The 15,533-nt window shown below is 54.4% G+C and overlaps 6 protein-coding genes and 1 non-coding gene across 7 annotated transcripts; 3 read left to right on the forward strand and 4 right to left on the reverse strand.

Moving 5' to 3' along the window:
* The first annotated feature begins 1,419 nt into the window (after positions 1-1,419).
* Positions 1,420-2,483, forward strand: DICSQDRAFT_163451 (uncharacterized protein). Its single transcript, XM_007369836.1, has 4 exons — positions 1,420-1,660; positions 1,735-2,146; positions 2,201-2,252; positions 2,314-2,483. Exons 1-4 carry the CDS (start codon positions 1,464-1,466, stop codon positions 2,337-2,339), a joined length of 687 nt encoding a protein of 228 aa, XP_007369898.1. The 5' UTR covers positions 1,420-1,463; the 3' UTR covers positions 2,340-2,483.
* Positions 2,484-2,819: 336 nt separating this feature from the next.
* Positions 2,820-3,606, reverse strand: DICSQDRAFT_157415 (uncharacterized protein). Its single transcript, XM_007369837.1, has 3 exons — positions 3,354-3,606; positions 3,012-3,292; positions 2,820-2,941 (listed from the first exon to the last, which is right to left on the reverse strand). Exons 1-3 carry the CDS (start codon positions 3,525-3,527, stop codon positions 2,938-2,940), a joined length of 459 nt encoding a protein of 152 aa, XP_007369899.1. The 5' UTR covers positions 3,528-3,606; the 3' UTR covers positions 2,820-2,937.
* Positions 3,607-5,139: 1,533 nt separating this feature from the next.
* DICSQDRAFT_149850 (replication factor A protein 3) lies at positions 5,140-5,644 on the forward strand (the record flags this gene model as incomplete). Its single annotated transcript, XM_007369838.1, has 4 exons — positions 5,140-5,229; positions 5,284-5,349; positions 5,420-5,519; positions 5,580-5,644. The coding sequence occupies 4 exons, from the start codon at positions 5,140-5,142 to the stop codon at positions 5,642-5,644; spliced, it is 321 nt and encodes a 106-aa protein (XP_007369900.1).
* Positions 5,645-8,005: 2,361 nt separating this feature from the next.
* On the reverse strand, positions 8,006-8,632 carry DICSQDRAFT_69605 (uncharacterized protein; the record flags this gene model as incomplete). The annotated part of the gene is made up of 1 exon (XM_007369839.1): positions 8,006-8,632. A coding segment is annotated over one exon (627 nt), but the record flags the coding sequence as incomplete, so codon positions are not given.
* Positions 8,633-8,893: 261 nt separating this feature from the next.
* Positions 8,894-11,821, reverse strand: DICSQDRAFT_163452 (CyP450 monooxygenase; the record flags this gene model as incomplete). Its single annotated transcript, XM_007369840.1, has 13 exons — positions 11,701-11,821; positions 11,306-11,642; positions 11,222-11,237; positions 10,748-11,153; positions 10,563-10,692; positions 10,319-10,507; positions 9,998-10,262; positions 9,821-9,947; positions 9,755-9,768; positions 9,430-9,701; positions 9,249-9,377; positions 9,047-9,193; positions 8,894-8,984 (listed from the first exon to the last, which is right to left on the reverse strand). Exons 4-13 carry the CDS (start codon positions 10,959-10,961, stop codon positions 8,894-8,896), a joined length of 1,578 nt encoding a protein of 525 aa, XP_007369902.1. The 5' UTR covers positions 10,962-11,153; positions 11,222-11,237; positions 11,306-11,642; positions 11,701-11,821.
* Positions 11,822-12,064: 243 nt separating this feature from the next.
* Positions 12,065-12,136, reverse strand: DICSQDRAFT_t166. Its single transcript has one exon. It is a non-coding gene; the product is annotated as a tRNA-Met (tRNA).
* A 168-nt stretch (positions 12,137-12,304) lies between these two features.
* Positions 12,305-14,269, forward strand: DICSQDRAFT_140428 (uncharacterized protein). The gene is made up of 5 exons (XM_007369841.1): positions 12,305-12,349; positions 12,414-12,621; positions 12,676-13,577; positions 13,629-14,014; positions 14,080-14,269. Coding segments are annotated over exons 2-5 (1,326 nt in total). The 5' UTR covers positions 12,305-12,349; positions 12,414-12,619; the 3' UTR covers positions 14,116-14,269.
* The last annotated feature ends 1,264 nt before the right edge of the window (positions 14,270-15,533 follow it).

Below are 15,533 nucleotides of genomic sequence, written 5' to 3' on the forward strand. Positions count from 1 at the left end.
CCGTACATGACGGCATCATTAGATGAAGAGCTCGAGGTATGGAATATATTGGACATGGATGCCGATGGAGAGCCCTCTACAGAGACTTCGGAGACAATAGATGGCGCATGGGGGAACCAGCCAGATGCATTCACTAGTGCAGTACTTGGAATATGATACATAGTTGCTGCACTGACAAAGGGGAGCGGCGAGAGTAGATGAGAGGGTAGGTGGAAGAAAGTGGGTTGGTGATACAGTTGTAGGGATCGGAGCGCTGATTTGAGATTATTAACAGATAGCAGAGATGCTTGGGAAACTGTTGTGCAATGTTTGATGTCAAACGGATGAGTGGGGAGAGTTCGACAACTCAGACCGCGGGGAGGACGAGCAGACGGGTGAATTAGGCGCTGAGACGAACGGGTGAAAACGTCGAAGTTGCTGGGTCGCCGACAGGCGCGTGAGCGTGCGAAAGTGTACCGTTCACCTTGTCGACATGTCGACAGGTTTACTATACCTGTAAACCTGGTCAACGGTTGCGTCGACCCGCACATCCCTGTACTTAGCTGTGCTGTGCGCAGGTTCGCGGAGGGTCGTCGAGTGATTTTCTGTTGCGCACTGAGGCGACCAACGGCGCCCGCTGATCCTGATCGAACTCACTTGCGACTCCTGGCACCTGATGGCAGTGCTACAAATTCGCTTCGCGGACTAATATTGAGCGCCAGACCCCGAGGGTACGGGGCGTGCGTAGTGCCCATCCTTGCGTCTTTAACTTCAGCTCAAGCGGGTCTTCAGGGCTGCAAACAGTGACCAGGCTCACAAAAGCATGTGAACAATATACCGTCATCATTATACCGCTGGGTGCAATGCTGGAGAATGCAGGACGTTGATTGATGTGGTCTTCCCGCAAAACCTGCAACCTCGGTAGGACTTTGACTGACAGACGTAAGGGCTCTCGAGGATCGGATTGATGCGTACCCACTTCTCGTTCGGCCCCTTTGAAAGTCAGGCACATGTTTCAGATGTTTACTCATGCTAAGACCCAAAGATCAACGAACTCATATCCTATCCTGTCAGCGGGGACCCTTCCGCGTAAATCATGATCTCCTGTTGTGATTCGTCGGCGGCTCCGCAACTCGGGCGCGCTGTAAGGGAGGCCACTTGCCGTTCTTGACGCCGAGGTTTGAAGCGGTACCTTGTCTCCAAGGTGAGCGTACAATGTGTAAGCTAACCGTATGGGGCGGCCCGCAAACGAGCCCATCATTTTGGTCATGGTACGCGTCCAATCAAGGCTCGCACGAGGTATCTGAACGGTATGATGCGCACCAAACATTGCATCTCCCGAAGAGGTCGGGTGGGGTATATAGGCCTTGGCTTCGACACAGTCGATCCCCAGAGTCCTAGCTCATATTTCTTTTCCGCCTTTCTCCTTCCTCTCTCTTTGTCGGTCCCATCCATTGCTTCAGCACTGCGCTCGATTTTTCAAAATGGTCGCTATCAGGGGTCTCGTTGCAGCTGCTACCGCAAGCTATCTTGCTTTAGGCAATAACTGTCCGATCACCGACTACGTCCCGTCGTTCCCTGCCGGCCAAACTACACTCGTCGCTCCTTCCGAAAACCCGAAGTTCTTGGGCCTCGCGTTTGGCGTGCAGAACTACACCTGCTCCAGCGCAAACACTTTCACGTGTGTACCTTTCCCCGGCTCTTGGCCTGCAGCGACTTCCATACTAACAGAGTTCTTTCTCGCGCGCTATTCAGGAGCACCGGCGCGGTCGCAGAGCTCATTGATGCGTCCTGCCTCGCCTCCACCTCCGAGTACTCGACGATCCAGAACGACCTCTACAACGTCTGGACGCAGCTCGTCCCGCAGTCTATCCAGACGGCCATCGACTTCCTCCACAAGGTCAACCCGCCCGTGATCCTTGGCCAGCACTTCTTCAAGCCCAACCCGGTCACCGGCAAGGGCCTGAGCCCCGTCTGGGACTTCCGTTCGAACTCGCGGTTCGCGGGTAACGGAGACGCGTTCGTCTTGGGAGCGGTCAACGGCTCGGTCCCGTCGCCGACGGACTCCACGAAGGACGTCGCTTGGTTGCACGTCCTGAACGTCCAGGGCAAGCTCGCCGACCAGATCTACCGCTACGACACCGTCGGCGGCCAGCCCCCCACCTCGGTAAGTCCGAGCAGTTTCTGCAGACATGAAGCGTACCGACCGATGCGTTTTCAGTGCAACTTTGGCAAGGACGCCGACATCTCTGTCAAATATGTCGCGAAGTACGGTGAGTCTGCCCCTCTCCGCCTATGCCTCTTGGAGCAGTCGATTGATGTTGACCCTTACAGCCTTCTACGGCGGCTCGGTCAACTAACTGCGAGGGGCTTTCCATGGCTGAGCTACGTCTGCTTCAGCCCGGGTCGCAATGGATGTGGGCCTTGACAAAGGCTCATGAGTATTCTCATCTGGCGCGAAAGTCTGCCATACTGTCCTTTACTTGTATTCTGCCAGTATAAGTATAATCTATACGCTCTTTCAACTTAGACAGTTCTCGGTCACGGCTTACCTACGTCCCTAGTCCGGCAGGATGCCGAAGGCTGTGAGAGGCCGCGAAGCGGCGTCATGTAAGTTCTGCACTCGAGCGTTCGGATCCCAGGCCCGGCTTGGGACGTAATCGCATGATCACTGGTATGGTATAGTACAAGGCGACGTGATGGCGCAAGGGTCAGCGTCTATCGAACGACGGCGGATATTCGAATCGTGACTTGCACTCTCTAAGGCTCGCCAAAAGTCAGATCATTTGCTTTCTTGCCCGGGGAGCCTGCTGTACTTGCCTGCATTGATAGAGGAAATTGGCAGTATCAAAGAGGCGGAGAGATACACGTAGAGTACAACAAGCATCTCGCACGAATGCTGTGTCTTCATAGGACCACCATGTACAGCTCGTCCGAAGCCGCTACCGCCGCCCCATGTCAGCTAATTCGGATGGTGGACCGAAGACGTCAGCCATGCAGTATACAACGACAGCTAGAGATATGCGACGTACCCAGGTCCATAGTTGGGGCGTACTAAACGTTCAGCACATCGCGAAGGATGAAACTGGACCCAGACGGTGCGAGCTGCGTCATGGTACAGAAAACCGACGTATTCCAGCAGCGGACAGCTTTCCTCAACGATTTCTGGCCCGTACATCGTGCTGAACGCGAAGTACCACGGACCGCGAAGCATGCCATTTAGGCAGTAAGGGCCGTGGTCGTCGCGAAAATTAAGGTTGAGGTGTATCGTGCGCAACGACTTGGCACCAGCGAGTATGCGTGCTATGTGCACCTGTTACGTTTCGATGGGTCACGTCAGCATCGGGACGCACGGTACGAGTAACTATACCGACATGTTGCACGTATTCCGTCCGGATCTTACGATAGCGGTGGATCTCCGGATGGAACAACCGCGGGTACGCTCTCGCGACGTGGGCGAGCAGCTCGTCGTCCGAGCCTGCAATCGCAGCCACATATATAAGCTCGCGAGGTTGGGCATGGCAAGCTGTTTCAATATCGATAGACATTCCGACGGGGACAGAATGGGGAAGCACCAATCCTGTGGAACCACACGGACTCGATGGCCGAAACGGTGATAGTATCGTGGGCAGTCGCGCAGGGACAGATGAGTAAGGTGCCGTGTATCGATGGAGAAGATTCAGTCCCGGGGGTCAGGGAAGGCGATTGTGAGCGACCGCAGTTCAGGGAGAAGCGGTGCCGGCGAGGATACTTGTTCGGTGTCATCAGAGGATGCACGATGACCAGTGGATGATGTGTCATGGGACACCGGCGGGAGCAACGGTTGCCGACCGATGCGACGCGACCTGGCAGCTTGCACAGAGAGCACCCGTAAGGCCGGTAGTGACCGGAGAAGCAAGCGCAGTGAAGAAGACTGAGCGAGGACGACGAAACGACCGTGCAAGGTCAGTTCCCTAAGCTGGGGCCATGGTACAGACGCCATTGAAATGATAGGAGCAAATTCCATTGGCAAGGCAAGCGATGTAGCGGTCTTGTTCATGAGGGGAATGAGATTGGCGAGAAAACGGAGCTCGCGGGTATAGACCTTGATCAAATTAGTCCCCTTGCTCTCCTATTCTCTCCACATGGTCGGCGTGTACGCGAAGGTCTTCAGGGTGATGGGGGTGGAAGCGAGGTCGTCGCGTGAAATTGGCACTTCCTGGAGCCCGTAGCCGTGCAAAGAGAACGACAAGGAGACAATGCGCGGGTGGACCAGACAAGTGTGGAGAACCGTCCATGGGATATGGCCCATAGTGTTGTCGAGGGTGATGGAGGTCAGTGCAGGTAAATGGGATAGGACCAACTGGAAACGTTGATGGTGCTCTTCAGTGCTGAACGGTCCGAGGGCAGTGAGATGCCTAGATTGCGGCTCGTTATGAGTCGCATCGTTTGGCTAAGACATAATAGCATACCGGACGTATGGGATAATGTGGGAAGGAATGTCCTCTGAACGCACGCAATGGGCGGGCATGGGGGGTTGCGTATCTAGCTTGCAGCGGGAGAAAAGCATGGGGACAGCGAGGGACCGAAGTCTGCGAGATGTCGAGGAAATCTCGTGGAGGGACCCTCCTTCTTGGTGTAACTGTTCCGCGATCAGCCAGAACACTTCCAGACTCAGCAACTCCAGTCTTAAGGACGGATATAGTTGTTTAAGCAGTTCGATTGTAGAGAGACGATTTTCCTACGTACTGCGAGTAACGGGAAGTCGCCACACTTTCATCAATGTGGCTAACTCGCGCTTGAGACGGCACACCTAGCACCGGCAGAACGAGAGGTCTGTGAGTTATGATTCCAGGCTATAAACAGCGCTTTCAGTATCTCGAGCGTCCGGGAAAGCATGCAGGGCGAGTCTCTGCAGGTGTAGTAAGGGAGGCTGGCGAAGGTATAATCCACAAGGCATGATTGGGGCGAGTACTTTTGTTCCGTCCGAGTGGAGGAGAACAACAAGACCTCGATTTGCCAAGCCTTCGGCTTAGTCAGCGATGGTAAGAAGCGTGACACAACGCGCCGCTGTCTCGCGTCGCGTCGAGGGTAACGCGTGCTGCAGCGCGCAGCACGGCTTGACTGCAATCCATCACCACCATCGCATACTCCCTGAGGTCGTAGGCGTCCATCCAAAACATGTCGACCAACCGTTCACCGCGCGTCAACAAGACGCTTATGGCCAAGTACTCAGGGCAGACAGTCAGGCTCATCGCCAAATTAATCTCGGTGCGCACGCGTCATGCTTGAGCAACGAAGCCCAGCTGCTAACCCCGAGGGCAGCTCAAAGATGATACCGCTATTGTGGAGACCTCAGATGGAGGACAAGTTGAAGTGAAGCTGCTTAGGGTATGTGTATTCCACTGTCAGTCTAGCGTCGAACGCGTCAAACAGTGACGGCCCATTGCAACCCTCACAGAACTTCAGCCATGGAAGCACGTATCTAGAGGTGATTGGCCAAGTCCAGGATGAGCGAACAATCAAAATGGTTGGCTGTGTTAGCTTGGGGGATGATGTTGGTGAGTCGTCCCTGTTGGACTATCAAGTGATCGACGTCTCTCAATGCATACAACGTGCAGACATGAAGCTCGTGGACCAGATTGTGCAAATATGGCACGATTCGAGGTTTGCTAAGGTGTTCTGATTGCTTTGCTGTCTGTCTCTGTTGCTCCGTGAGTCTACGCTTTTTCAACTCTTGTTGGTGGTTGTGCGCTAAATATGATCCAACAAGCTCTGCTCTCGTGTATATCTACTTCATTTGTATCACTGCAGTCATCAACCATGTCTTTTCCCTATTGGCAGTCCAACCACACCATGGGTGATCAGACGTGACAAACTATCGTGGTGAGGTACACGCATACATGGGCCGATATTCATGGGCACAGGCATCAAGAACTGGGAAAGGGGAAATACAATTCAGTACGTCTATATCACGGTCGAACTCATGCAGCGAGAAGTATGTCTCTCAGGTTGGATATAACAGGAAGAGCCTGAACAACTGCGATACCGGCTGCTCCAGGACCGTAGCCTGCCAGGGACGCAGACCTCGTATGTTCATCTCCAGTACCCACAAGTCTGTGTCCAGTACCTCTCTTGTGACCCGCCTTTACCTGCGCGTTGGTCCCGTCTCTTCGTTTCTTCGGCTAGTCCTCGACCAGCCGCGCAGAGCGCTTCCTCCCCCCCCCCCCCCCCCCGACGGGGCAACGCTCCCAGGGCGGACGAGGATCCATCCAGGTACGTCCGCCTCTGAGTCTCCAGGTCTCTCGGTCTCCAAATCCGTCATATCCGCGTTCCGGGTCCAAAACCAATCGCGAGTACGCCCCGCGCTGCGCAGGCGACTCCGCGAGCGGTCTCGTACGCCCTGCGAGGGACACCTGCCCGTAGCGTCTTCTCGGGCGTACTCGTCCGTCCATCTTCCTGTTACCTCCGGGTCCGAATCCTTCATCACTTCCGACGACGGCCTCCCGCGTCCGGCGGCTCCCTCGGACGGACGCGGCGCCCGTGCCCGTCAGACGAGGGAGCCGTACGTGTAGTCCACTTCGGCGCCGAGCCAGTTAGGATGTTCCGGAATCCTGCGACAGGCGATATCGACGGGAGAGGGAGAGCGGGCAACCTCGGCCGCGGCCACGATGTCAGGCTGCGGAGCAGCTGCTGGAGTTCCACGAGCGAGGTAGCGGCGTCGCGATCCATGTCGGACGACGTAGACTCCATCTGATGGCCGTCGTTGTGCATCTCGGATGTGGATGAGGCGGCAGGTCTCTCTTCAGGAGAGGGCAGGAGAAGGGGCATGTATGGGGATGCAAGTTGGTTGGGTAAGACCTGGGATTCGACGCGCTCGAAACCCTCCAGGTCTATCGCGACCATGATGCGAGAAGCCGCCCGTCTCATGTAAACTTCGTGACCGTCGGCGTCGAGAGCGCAGCGTATCTTCACATCACGCTCTTCCGAGCCGAAGATCATTGGCTGTGGCTCTGCGGGCCCTAGGTTCACATGTCGCCGTCCACAATAGGGCAATGATATGATCCCTCTGTTCGGTATCCGTACCTGATATACTGGACCTGGTCCACTGTGAGCCAGTAGCTCACTGTGTCCTGGAATTTGGCTAGAATGAGAAGACAAATGCACCTCGATCCACCAGTCTTGAGGCCTGATAGGATAGGGTAGCACCCGCAGCCCACTCCGAAGCGTATGGTCAGAGTTTGGCTGCGCGTTGATCTAATGAATGGTATAGTGAAGACGGGATCGTTGCAAAGAGAGGTGTGTGCATAACCCCGCACGATCAAATGGAGGCCGTCTTGGCCAGCAAGGCCTTCGGGGTGCATGTCATATTGATGACCGAGATGGGAAATGACCCAAAATGGAACAAAGAACTCGTAATGTTGCGAACAAAGTTGAACCCAGCTGAGTTTCGGGTCAGCGTAACTTGGTGCCTTCCAAAACCAGAACTGTCGACTCGGCGTTGCGTACTGACCAATCCGCGCCTTCACTCTCCGGAAGTCCATGGGACTGTGGTTGAATCGGACTGTGTGATAAGTGCACCTCGATATACTGAACAGCTAGCGGGCTCGGCCACCGATGTCCCTATTAGGAACACAGGCCGCTCTTGAGACGTAACACCCACAGTGCTCCACGTCTCAAGGACCAGTACCACAACGGATGACTCGTCGCCACAAGCTAAGGCAGCCGCATGTATGTGGGCTCCATCTTCCCGTTGGATACTGTCGCAAGAGATCAACAAGTCCATGTCTACTCCCGCGTTTGTAAACGTGCAATGCACGTCCGTGAGGGTATGACCAGAGTCCTTGAGCAAGCGCGGGTTCGCACCCAAATGAGCCGAGTCTGCGAAGTAGTCCAGTGAGGGCGAGAGGAGGAAGCCAAGTGAATATTCTTCACTCGGTTGTTTCCAGCTGTCGAGTCTTCGCAATTTATTGTACACATCATATGTGTTCATGCTAGGCCGTTGAATGCACTCGTGAGCGCGGTCGAAAGATGGATGAATGGGTCCCCAAGCGAATATACTCTGGTCCTTCTCACGCTTCAGGATCTCCTTCTGCAGTCTCTGGAAAGCATCTGAGCCCTCGCCATAAATGATAAGCATAGAGATTCCAAATAACCCGAGAAGAGAATACGCCCTGTCCTCGATGCGCGTAGTTTCGCGTTTCGACGCCCAAGACATGCGCCGTGCTATGCTAGTCCGTGCGTGGAGGCAGTCGGGGGCACGTTGCAACAGAACGTCGAGATCAATCCCAGTAATCTCCGTGAGTACGTTCGCCAAAGAGACCTTGGTGCCGATGGTGTGCCACGACTTCGAAAGGAAGATAACGTAACGCGGGGCAATCAGCTCCTGAAGAGTCCAGCCTCGCGTGTGCCACCGACTGCTTCTGAAAGTGGATGAGGGCATCTGCGGATCGTCGTCGTCGACGTCGAAAAGGTAGACGTGGCAGACGTCGGCGTCCCGATACCAGTAGAACATCGAGTTGATGGCCTCGGAGAGCTCGGCACTGCTACTCTTGTCGATGCAGCAGGTATCAAGCACTCGTAGCCTGTGTGCTCGGCGTAGATGCAGAAATTCCGCACCTTCGACGACATGAGCGTGCTGCGGTAGTGTCGCACGTGCTTTTTGATCCTCCATACAATTCTCTCGTAGGGTGCTGCTCGGGAGTTGCGGTCTTTGGACATCGAAGACGCCCTGCGTACTGGTGCATGGTATCGGAGACCTTGTTTGAGTGGGGTCAGTGGGACGACGTCTCCCCTATTCGTGATCTCAGATAATTCGCAAGAAACTTCTGCATGAATGCCACAACCATGTTAATTCGTAGTATGTGATATAATGTCGAGATCCACGTGTACAGATACGAAGTTGAGGACTTGTACTAGTAGGATCCCATGTGAATCAGATGACATTGTCCAGGCTCGGAGCTCTGATGAGAGCTTCTGCGGCTAGGGAGCGTGGAACGATACGGCATGCGAATGGCTCGGGACGTCTTGGTGTGACCTCACGATTAGTTGTGCACGAAGCAAAGGCCGGTAACCAAGTAGCACTCACGATAATGCAGAATCGAAAGGAATCCGAGGATCGACTATCGCAACTGAGCCGTCGTCATTTACAGGGGGCTCGACGGTGAAGACATGAAGGATTGACGCGATCATGAGGAAGGCAGAATCGAGAGCGAAGTGTCTTCCCGGGCACATTCTGATCAAAACGTGAGTGTACTATATCAATTGCTGGCTGGTCCATGACGACCTACCTGCGTCCGAATCCAAATTGGAACTTGAATGGATCTCTCACATCGGGATCGAGCTGGCCGTTCTTCAAGAAGCGTTCCGGCATGAATCTCTCAGGATTGGGGTATGCCACTGGATCCTGAGCCATCGCCCTGAAACATTGCGCTCAGCGTCATCCAGCATCAGGGTGTTCAAGCGATATACCAGGCGTTAGGTACGAGAATGGATCCAGCAGGTATCCGATAGCCGTCGTATATCTCCTCGTGAGTGGTGGCGTGAGGGAGGCCAAGAGGCAGGATGCTATGCCAGCGCACGCATTCCTTCAAAATGGCGTTCACGTAGGGCAATGAGTCGCGGTCCGAAAAGTCGGGGAGTCGGTCTTGACCGACAACTGCGTCCAGCTCAGCCTGAGCGCGACGCTGAGTTTCTGGGAACTTGGCCAATGCGAGGAAGAATGCTGTCATCAAAGCGTACGTCTAGAATTCGGTTAAGTACCCGCGCGTAGAGACGCTTGTGCATGAAAACCTGCCGTGTCCACTCCAGCTGGCCAAGGAAGGTAAGTCGACTACGGATGAATGAGATTGCTTGATCTCACCTACGTAGGCTACGCCTGTGACGTCTCTGTAGTGCTCTTCGTCGCACGAAGAGATATTCGCCTCTCCTCCTATCCCGGAGCGCTCCATCAGGGAATGCGTCATACACGGACGAGCCCGGCCCTGAGCCTGAGCAATCTCATCATCAGCATTAGCTGAAGCTCAGAAACAGTACGTACCATGCTCTCCACTACAGCGTCGAAGGCGACGTTTCGGACAGCAAGAATGTCTTCCTTCCATACTCTCGCGATCCTCTTGAAGTGAGCCCCAGGGAACCACGTCGGGATGTGGGCCAACCATGGGAGGAGCTCAACGATAAAACGTCCAGGTGCCGTGATCTCGCTGAAGATCCTAGCACCCTTCTCCGCAATAGCGACGTACTTGTTGTGGTCGCCTGTCACATCGATGCCGTATATCGTATTCATCACTGAACCTCCTATCACCCTACCGTAGTATATCGTCTCAATAACTTAGCTAGCATCCACGAGTTACCAACTGACCGATGGGTGTGGGCAAGGAAATCCTCGGGAGCATCTAGCAGTGCGCTCAGGAGTTTCTTACACTCTCGAAGATGTATAGAATAGTACTCCTGCACTGCGCCCCGGTGAAAGAACCGGTGGAACGTCCTCCGGTAGCTGCGCCAGGTGGGGGCGTATCGCTTCACAGCGAACTCCCACATAACGCCGGCACTGCTCCCTGGTAAGCAAAACACTCAAGCGTGAGCACCATCATGACAGCACTTACAGTTCTGCCATCACAAGACGCGGTCTATCGGACGTGTGGGCAGAGCGGGACTCTAGCAGTGCCACTGCAGCATCGTAGGATCCGAGTACGACAGTTGTCCCGCCTAGAACATTGAGAGATACGATGTCACCTATTGATGTGCTAGTCCCTGAGCGCCATGACCGGAGGGAAGTGACAGTACATACCGTGTTCCTGACTCATCTCCAGAAAGGTCGGGGCCATGTCCTTTGTGGGCATGTCAAGTAAATTCCCAATCAAGGGGAGGGAATGTGGACCGGGAGGTAAGGGAAGAAGTGGCACAGCGGGTCGTCTTCGCGTCCACAAGACTGCCAAGACCAGCATGACGAGCAGCAGGGATCCTGGGGAGGGAACGGCATCTCCAACAACGGATGTCAGCATTGCTGCTACGGATAGTCCTAAGGAGCGGGCGGGACAGCTCCATTGCTTGACTACTTATATACAGCCTAAAGTCCTGTCCAGCGTCCGTGATAAGACGTCGATACGACCTCACCTGACTGGCTCTTCTGATCTTGTCCGCGATTTGTGGAACCTTGCGGGAAGCGCCGAGTGTTCTTACGGAATGGCTATTACCTGCGAAGGCTCGAAGTGTCAGCCTTCCTGCGAGCATGCTGTCAACGTAAGGTACTTTGCCAACTAACTTCGACGAGCTAGCGCCTGCAAGATATCACCGCTATTAGACTCTGGCAAGTCTCCTGCAGTAATGACCCGCAAAGTTACCGCACCATATCCGATGGAGAGAATGTCCTTATAGTGTGCGACCGCCTGATGGCTTGCCTGAACACTTTCGCTGTCTAGTTTGCTTCTGCATCAACGAACTGACACCGGGGTTACAAATGCCTGTCCTCATTCAGGAGCAGGAGTTTGAGTGTGGTGCATGATAGGTGACGCGCCGCTTCTTCCAGGGACGAAGCTTTGCCCCATACTGCCAGGAGCGAGAACCACGCTCAAAAACGTGCGAGTAAGCTGTGATGGAAGTTCAACCGCCCAGTAGCCATGTAGTGACGTCTTCTGGCCACAAAAATCGGCGCAAGCCACCTGTTCATGGGCTGACTGCCGCATCTTGGAGTCGAATCAGATACAATATTGATTGAGCAGGCAAAGTTCGGGCGGACTGCACCTATACCAGGGAATTTGCGGTTGACATGGAACGCCGCAGCTTCAAAATGCTAGATATAGCGCCGTCATAGTCACGTTTGTCGAAGGTGAGATAGGACTGGAACCGCGCAAGTTGAGTAGGCCGAGTAACGGATGCATGCAATCAGGACGTGGCCGTTGGCGATTGCAAGTTCATCTCTGGACGCCATCATTAAGCGCCTTTGCCACAATAGCCCTGCGACAAAGCGAGGGCGATTATGGACGACATACATAAGTGCACTAGTCAATTCAAGCATGGTAAATTCATCCGAGCTGCCTCTGGAACGAAACTTAGACGTAAGACAACAGCAGCAACCATGATGACTCCAATGAAGGAAAAAAAAAGTTAGCAACTCCTGGTTTCGATCCAGGGACTTCAGGGTTATGAGCCCTGCACGCTTCCACTGCGTCAAGTTGCTATACATGGAATGCGCAATCTGTATATATGATGCAAGGGGAATGGTCCTAGTCACGTATGTAGCGTGAGAGGTGTACCATGTTCAAGACATCTCCTAGCTCAGGCCCGGGAGGGATATATAACGTTAGGCTCATCAATCAGTCAAGCTACTACTCGCAGAGTCACTACTGTTGATGCATACAAGTTGCAATCCGTAGCACGGTCATCGTGATTGGTGCGTCCTACTTTCTGAACAAGTTGTATCGTCCTGTGGTTCATTATTATACTCCATCGACAAGTGTGCAGGCAAGGGTTCGCTGGCTGGGAAGATCTAGGGAACCCAATGGGGATACGACCCCCTAGCGCGCACACGCTGACAGTGACACAGCGCTCAACCAGACTCGACTAGGTCACCTCAAGGCACCTCACGAGTCCCCACCGTCGAACGATTTTAAGCTGTTGGCGACGCGTCCTCTACGTTCAATCGCCCCCTGTTTCCGCAAGGATGTGAGTTGGAGCTGCGTTGTGTTGTGAGACCGTCTGTCTGATTACACGCGACAGGCCCCCACGTCGATCTGGACGGCTGAGAGTGCAGCCTTCCAAGCCCGCGACCAACGTCTTAGATGCGCCTTATAAGGACTCACAACGTATCACAATCACAGACCTTCCCATCGAAATCGTCCGCCTCGTCATAGACTACCTGCAAAGCGACAGGAAGACCCCTACTCTAAAGAGCTGCTCGCGCCTCTCTCGATCTTGGCGGGATCTGGTCTTCTCCTACCTTTTCACCGCTATCAAACCCTTCAGTGTCCTGCGACTCTCCGAATTCACGGCATTCCTCAAGTCAACTCCGCACGTCGTACCCGTCGTCAAACAGGTCGTCATCGTGCGCGCTGAGCGAGTGGGACCGGCTGTCTTTAAGGAAGACATAGTCACCTTCGATCGCGAGTCTCCCTTTGTTTACTTGGTGGAAACTCTACGGGCACTAGAACGTCTGGTATGCCAGGGACTGGTATTCTCGCCTCCTACAGTGTCCAACGCGGTAGTCGATGCGATTCCCAGTTCATCCCCACTGCGACGCTTAGTATGGACCGGATGCGACGCCAGGATGCCGGACAGCTCTGCTCGGTTGGCTCCCATTTTCTCCGCCCTCACTTTGTTCAAGGCGGACACGCTCGATTTGGTCATGCCATATAGTGGCATGGTGCCGCCGGAGGAAGATATCACTTCCATCAGACCACTCGCCTACAAGACCCTCATTCTGCGAGGCAGCAGGGACAACTCTTCGGCCCTTTCCTCCTTCCGCCAAATTCTAGCCCCTGACTGCCTCCGATCGCTGTCAGTGTCGGTAGGGGAGCCGCAACATGTTGTCAAGCTCGGCGAGCTTCTCCACAAGGTTGGTTCGAACCTCGAATACTTGAGAATCAACTTCCACAACATGCATACGCCCGAGCGCTGGGCAGGTGCGTAGATTCCGACGTCCTTGGTCACGCGATACTGAACTTGAGCACCAGGCTCTGTGCTGGAGGCGTTGAAGCTAGAGTCCTGTCTTCGTCTATCGAGTCTAAACATCACAATGCTCTGGGGCGACAACGGAGGCCGCGATGCAAGTCATCTCTCGGGGTCTGCTCTGGCCAAGATCCTCAAACAGGCACCTCCAGATCTGCAAGAGATCAGAATACCAATCTTCCCGCCCTTCGACCGCTTCGGTCCCCCCGAGGTCTTGGACACGCACGAGCTCTATGCGGTCCAGAGCATTTTCAAGCAGCGCACACTTTCGGCGCTCCGTGCGTTCATCTTCGAGCTCACCGATTGGGGGCGGGTTGAGGAGTACGGTCTTTGCTTGAAGGAGATGTTTCCAGACTTGCACGAGAGAGGGATACTTAAGCTGGAGAGTATGGTGAGTGTACCTCGAACGGAGTGACGCGTGATGCATAGATTCTTACTTCACTTTGATCGGTACAGAATTATGGTTCTCTTGACGAGGCCTTAGACGTGTAGATCATGGCTTCTTGCACCACCATCCTTGGACATCAATGCGCGTTCCTCCTCTCACTACCTGAGTATCTTGTCGGCCTCTTAGCCGGCCTCGAGTGTATGTACGTATGTACCGCCGCTCTCGTCGATCGCAGAACCCAGTGCGAATTGGGTGTATCCTGGAAGCACGGACGCTGGTCCCTGAATACGTCGGTCTTCCTGAAACATCGTCAACGATGCAATCATGACGGATTGCGCTAGGACGGTGCTGTACTGCAGTCCCGGTACAGAAGCAATGGTATCCCACGCGCTGACTCGGAAGTGCCAGCCTTTGAAGCTTTCCACGACGAGTATGTCTCCATCTCTCGCCTCAAAAGCTGTGCTGTCTAGTTCCTCTAACAGCCTTCTCGAAGACCATAGCAGGTCAACCCCACGATTCTAGGGCCTAGCTCGCCGTTTCGTCGGTATGGCTCGCCCCAACAACCCCAGTTGTAGCAGAAGGCTCGTCAGCCAACTTCCTGCAACGTCTGGACTCACGCCCGCATACCTTCAGATGTATCAACTCTTTCTCGCTTGTTGCGCTGGGCAAAGTCCGTGAAGATCAAACACCGTGAGACTTTGTGGCGAACTCTTTAGGCGCTGATCAAGTCAGTCACGTGCATGAGGTTCTATCATGCCGCTAGATGGGAGATGGTCGAAGTAGCCGCAGAGAACCGACAGCAGAAGAGGAAATGGTACGTACATTGAATCGTGATGACAGATGTTAATGTGACGGACGATTTGTGCGGGATACTCAACTGAGTGGCGCATCGCTTGGAGTCGTCGCAACGGTGCGGTGGACGCACTCCGACTCCCGAGCCGGATCCAGCAAGGAGGTGAGACCAACTGACAGGTGTATACACGGCCGACAAGAAAGTTACTTGGTACGGCAAGTACCCTGCGCAGGAGTGGCGGGGACAAATAGGTGAACAAACATATCGCAACAGACAAAAGCGACGAGGGCCGCCCATGAGACCGACAATTGCCATCCCAGGCAGGACACGAGGTGGTATGCCGCGGCCGTTCGAGTGCGGTTGTTTGGTCAGGATTGTCACACTGACAGAACTGCCATAGATAGCGAAAAGCAATCCGTGCTCGTCCTCAAAGCAATCGAGAGGCCAATCCGCCCATGATGCGAAGCTATAAAGCTGGGGTCGATTTCGGTCTTCTGGGCACCACCACCACTGACCTCCTAGAGTCGATTTCCCTCGCCTCCCCAACATAACCAACCACATACCGAACATACCATCCTTCCGAGCCACTTCTCCCGCATCATACCTCTCATCCACCCCACCCTACTTCTCATCATCCCGCAATGGCACCTATACGTGGAGAGACGGACAGCAAGCTCGCTGAACCAACCTACACCGAAGAGTTCGTTCAGAACGAGGATGGAGACTTCA

Source organism: Dichomitus squalens (assembly GCF_000275845.1).
Source record: "Dichomitus squalens LYAD-421 SS1 unplaced genomic scaffold DICSQscaffold_56, whole genome shotgun sequence".
NCBI classification, from domain to species: Eukaryota; Fungi; Basidiomycota; class Agaricomycetes; order Polyporales; family Polyporaceae; genus Dichomitus; species Dichomitus squalens.

What these genes read in the sequence shown, in the direction of transcription:
- DICSQDRAFT_163451 (XM_007369836.1), top strand. Translation starts at nt 1,464, where the DNA reads ATGGTCGCTATCAGGGGTCTCGTTGCAGCTGCTACCGCAAGCTATCTT. An exon ending in GCGGCCAGCCCCCCACCTCG is followed by an intron (nt 2,147 to 2,200) that starts GTAAGTCCGAGC and finishes ATGCGTTTTCAG; the next exon opens with TGCAACTTTGGCAAGGACGC. An exon ending in CAAATATGTCGCGAAGTACG is followed by an intron (nt 2,253 to 2,313) that starts GTGAGTCTGCCC and finishes TGACCCTTACAG; the next exon opens with CCTTCTACGGCGGCTCGGTC.
- DICSQDRAFT_157415 (XM_007369837.1), bottom strand. Translation starts at nt 3,527, where the DNA reads ATGTCTATCGATATTGAAACAGCTTGCCATGCCCAACCTCGCGAGCTT. An exon ending in GGACGGAATACGTGCAACAT is followed by an intron (nt 3,293 to 3,353) that starts GTCGGTATAGTT and finishes GAAACGTAACAG; the next exon opens with GTGCACATAGCACGCATACT.
- DICSQDRAFT_140428 (XM_007369841.1), top strand. An exon ending in TACGCCCGAGCGCTGGGCAG is followed by an intron (nt 13,578 to 13,628) that starts GTGCGTAGATTC and finishes CTTGAGCACCAG; the next exon opens with GCTCTGTGCTGGAGGCGTTG. An exon ending in TACTTAAGCTGGAGAGTATG is followed by an intron (nt 14,015 to 14,079) that starts GTGAGTGTACCT and finishes TGATCGGTACAG; the next exon opens with AATTATGGTTCTCTTGACGA.